The sequence below is a fragment of the Cebus imitator genome, unplaced genomic scaffold (genome assembly GCF_001604975.1).
Source record: "Cebus imitator isolate Cc_AM_T3 unplaced genomic scaffold, Cebus_imitator-1.0 Scaffold446, whole genome shotgun sequence".
NCBI lineage: Eukaryota > Metazoa > Chordata > Mammalia > Primates > Cebidae > Cebus > Cebus imitator.
In genome coordinates, this window is record NW_016107761.1 from 424,442 (window position 1) to 428,447 (window position 4,006).

Sequence of the window (4,006 nt, forward strand, 5' to 3'; positions counted from 1 at the left end):
TTAAATAAGATCTGTAGACTAGTTAACAGTAATGTAGCAATTAATTTTCTAGTTTTCTTATCATATTACAGCTATATAAGATGTCACCACTGGGGGAAGCTGGATGAAGATTTCTACTATTTTTGCAACTTCATGTGCATCTATCATTATTTCAGAATAAAATTGCTTTTAAAACTAATACTATAATTTAAAAAAAATAAAATAAAAAACACTGGGAATCGAGACCATCCTGGTCAACATGGTGAAACCCCGTCTCTACTAAAAATACAAAAAATTAGCTAGGCATGGTGGCGTGTGCCTGTAATCCCAGCTACTCAGGAGGCTGAGGCAGGAGAATTGCCTGAACCCAGGAGGCGGAGGCTGCGGTGAGCCAAGATCGCGCCATTGCACTCCAGCCTGGGTAAGAAGAGCGAAACTCCATCTCAAAAAAAAAAAAAACACTGGGAGTAGGGAAATTCTTTGCTGCTCATATCACAAATAAAGAACTAATTTCTCTAAGATATAAATGGTTCCTCAAAACCAGTAAGAAAAAGGCCAAAACCAAATCCAAAAAAGATATAGACTGTCCACAGGAAATAAACATAAATGGCTCTAAACATATAAAATAATTATAAACACTTGCTCATAGTAAGAGTCACACAAATAAGAGCTAATATGCTTTTTAAAAAAAAAAACTAACAGATCGACAAAAAACAAAAAGTGTGAAAAAAGTTCTCTAATCAGTTGCTGGTGGGAAAGTAGACTGATGCAAATCAATAAAGGATAATATCTGTCAATATTCAAAATGCACATTTCATTCAACTCAGTAATTCCATTTCATAAGACTTATCCTATAGTTAATTTGCACATGTGCAAAATTACATATGCAGAAGAGACTATTCCTTATAGCATTGTTATAATAACAAAAAACAGGAAGTAACCTAAATAACCACAAACACATGGCTAGTTAAAGAAATTGTGATACATAAATGCAAAAAATTTTTAAAGTGAGGAAATACTATGTATGCCCACATACTTAGCTCTCTAAGATATGTTTTAAGGTAAAAAGAGCAAGGGACAGGACAATGTGTGTATTGTGCAACCATTCTGCGGAAAGATGGAGACATTATAAGTTATTTGGTTGGTAGCTAGTTAGGTACTAGCATAGAATATACACCAGTGCGTAAGTTACTTGACCGGTGCATTAATTAGGTATTAGTGGCTTTCTGATATAGAATAAAGTATCTCTACAAGGATAGACATAAAACTGGTAAGAATGCTTCAGGAGGGAACAGGTAGGAGGGAGACTCTCTATACATACTTTTCAATAGGTTTTGAATTTTCAGCTATGAGAATGTATTAGCTGTTTTTAAAAATAAATGCTTAAATTAAAAAGGTAGAACCATGTGCCCAAAAATTATTGTTCACAAGTGTTCATCCACTTATCAGTACATCCCCTAATCAATAAGGAAATTTTCACTCTCAGAGGAAATTAAAATGTCTCAAAACATTAGCAAGGCCAAGAACCTCTTTGGAACGGGGAGCTGCATATGCTCCCGTGATTACACTACTACAGACTTCAGAGAAGAGAAAATTGAAGTCAGAACAGTGAAAATGTTAATGAGAAAAGAGACAGAGTGGTATAAAGAAACATTCCAGTAATCTTAACGAAACTAAAACCAGATTATCCAAGTTTATATGGAGATAAAGTATCTTCACGCAGTCAGAACTCACAGCCGTGGCCACTGCCTGCCATAACTGCCTGTCCCTTGGTGCTCTCGTAGTAATCATGACATTGTCCTCAAGAAGGCTGTCACTTCAGTATCCCCAGCTCAGTTCAGCCATGGAGACAAATATTTGCTCTTAACTTTCCGAAAGGCAGTGGAGATGCAATGGCACAGTTAACACTAAACGAAAACCATCCAAATAACAAAGGTGTACAAACATAAAGAATAGCACAGCGTCGTATTAACATATTCTGAACTTAAGGACAATTCTGGCTTTCTGGAATCCATGGGATTACATTTTAATAATATTCCAAAGAAGGGAAGCATGCTCAGAGACTTCCCAGATATCCTTGTCTCCTCTGCTTCCCAGAGGAGGAGCCCCATAGTAGGACCCAGTATTTAGGTACCTATGAAAACACCTCCATGTCGGTGGGCCATAGCTCTGCCATCCTCATCTTTCTTTTCTAGGGGTCTCGATAAGAAGACCACGCCATCTAGGCCACCCAGAAGCCCCTAGCCAACAGCAGGAGCTGCCAGAACATGCTTCGAAGCTTGAGGTTGCTGAAGATGAGGATGAAGGGATGGACAGATACACACAGGTAGATGGGAATTTGCCATGGCCAGTAAAAGCCATTCTGTACAGACGTAAATTTTATAGCATCAATGATCAGGAACAGAAAGGACAGAGCATAAAGAATGAGGAAGGAGATGAGGGACTTCAGAGCTCTGGTGTGAGCCTGGGTGCTGGGGTCCTGCAGGCTGTGGCCATTGTGTTCCATTCTCTGAGCATGCCTCCTCAGGGAATTAATTAACAGCATAATTGAGACCAGAAAAACAGAGCAAGGAATGGACCATATGGCCAGTTTCAGGGGCAGCAAATAGTTAATTTCTATTGTTGTATTCCACTCGTAGGTCATGTTCCCAGAAACTTTTCTAATTAAAAATTCTTGATATGCAGAGTAGTTCACCCCAAAAAACAGCAGGGTTGTGATGAAGGAGATCAGGACAGAGCCCAAAAGGAGCCAGGGCACCCACCCTGGGAACCTCCACTTCAGCCACAGGAAGGTGGGGTGGGTGATGTTAGCAATCTTCACACAGAACAGGATGCTGAGCCAGGTGCAAAACCAGAAGGTGGCTGAGTTCAGGAAGTGCCAGTGTAGACGGAAGAACTGTTGACTGAGATTCCCGGAGTGCTCGACCACATGGGCAGAGTAGTAGAAGTTGTGTATCAACCCAAGCAACTGCAGGCAGAAGCGGGAGGCAGCCAAGCTAATGAGGATCATGTCCAAGGGGAGCAGCCTGCCATATCGCAGCCACTCCCTGCCCAGCACCAGCACAATGAAGCCATTCGCTGAAATCCCCAGAAGAGTCTGCAGGACAAAGAGAAACATAAAGAGGGCCGTCAATGCTGCTTGCATTCTGACCCTCCCTGCAGTTCCCACTTGGGTGCCTTGGTCCGTGGCCTCCTCCCAGCCCCTAGCCACAATCCTGCTTTTAATCTTTCATGGGAGTACCAAAGAGGGGTCAGGCTCTGTATCTGGACCAGAGCTCACTTAGAGAAGAGAATGCTCAGGCTAAAGAGGAGAGGTGTGCTCTTGGCTCAGACAGGATGCAAATTTCCCCTAGTGTTAGTTACCACTAGGCCTATAAACTGCCCTAATTTGCCTTATCTGGTTTTGCCTACATGCTGCCATGTTTAATATCAGTGTCTATGATTTTTCAAGGTTTCTATGGGAGTTTCATCCTCAGGCTATATGAACACTCCTCTTCCCATCAGACCGTTCTCAAGACTTTAAATATAGAGACAAGTATAGGAGATACCAGGAAAAATAGTGACACCAAATAATTCTGTCTCAGCACTTCCCTGTTACACATCCATGCTTACCTTGCTACCTTTGCACACAAATCTCTTCAAAATCAAATACCTCGTCTACCTCTCCATCCAAATCTCTGCTTAGATCCTTCATGAATCCTGAGATGTAAATGATGTTTTAAACTGGTTTTATATTTCCAGTGAGAAAATTCATTATCTTGTGGTTGAGGGACCTTCCGAAGCAGGACTGAGAGCCCCTGTTTCTTGCTAGACGTTGATGGGAGGCTGCTCTTGGTCCTAGAGGCCTCTCCCGAGTCTCTGCCAAGCGAGCTGTTTCAGCATGACCGCATATGTCAAGTCAGCAGTCTCTAGAGGGAGTCTGCTAACAAGATGGGGTCTTAAATATCATAACACAATCATTGGAGTGACAGCCTATCACTTTTGCCTTATTCTATTGGCTGGAAGCAAGTCACAGTCACCAACAACA

General features: G+C 41.6%; 1 protein-coding gene across 1 annotated transcript; it reads right to left on the reverse strand.

Moving 5' to 3' along the window:
- Nucleotides 1-2,200: 2,200 nt before the first annotated feature.
- Nucleotides 2,201-3,124, reverse strand: TAS2R41 (taste 2 receptor member 41). The gene has a single exon (XM_017511280.1). The coding sequence runs from the start codon at nucleotides 3,122-3,124 to the stop codon at nucleotides 2,201-2,203; it is 924 nt and encodes a 307-aa protein (XP_017366769.1).
- Between the last annotated feature and the right edge of the window lie 882 nt (nucleotides 3,125-4,006).

Bases quoted from the DNA above. Each gene is read 5' to 3' on its own strand.
- TAS2R41 (XM_017511280.1), bottom strand. From the start codon at position 3,124: ATGCAAGCAGCATTGACGGCCCTCTTTATGTTTCTCTTTGTCCTGCAG.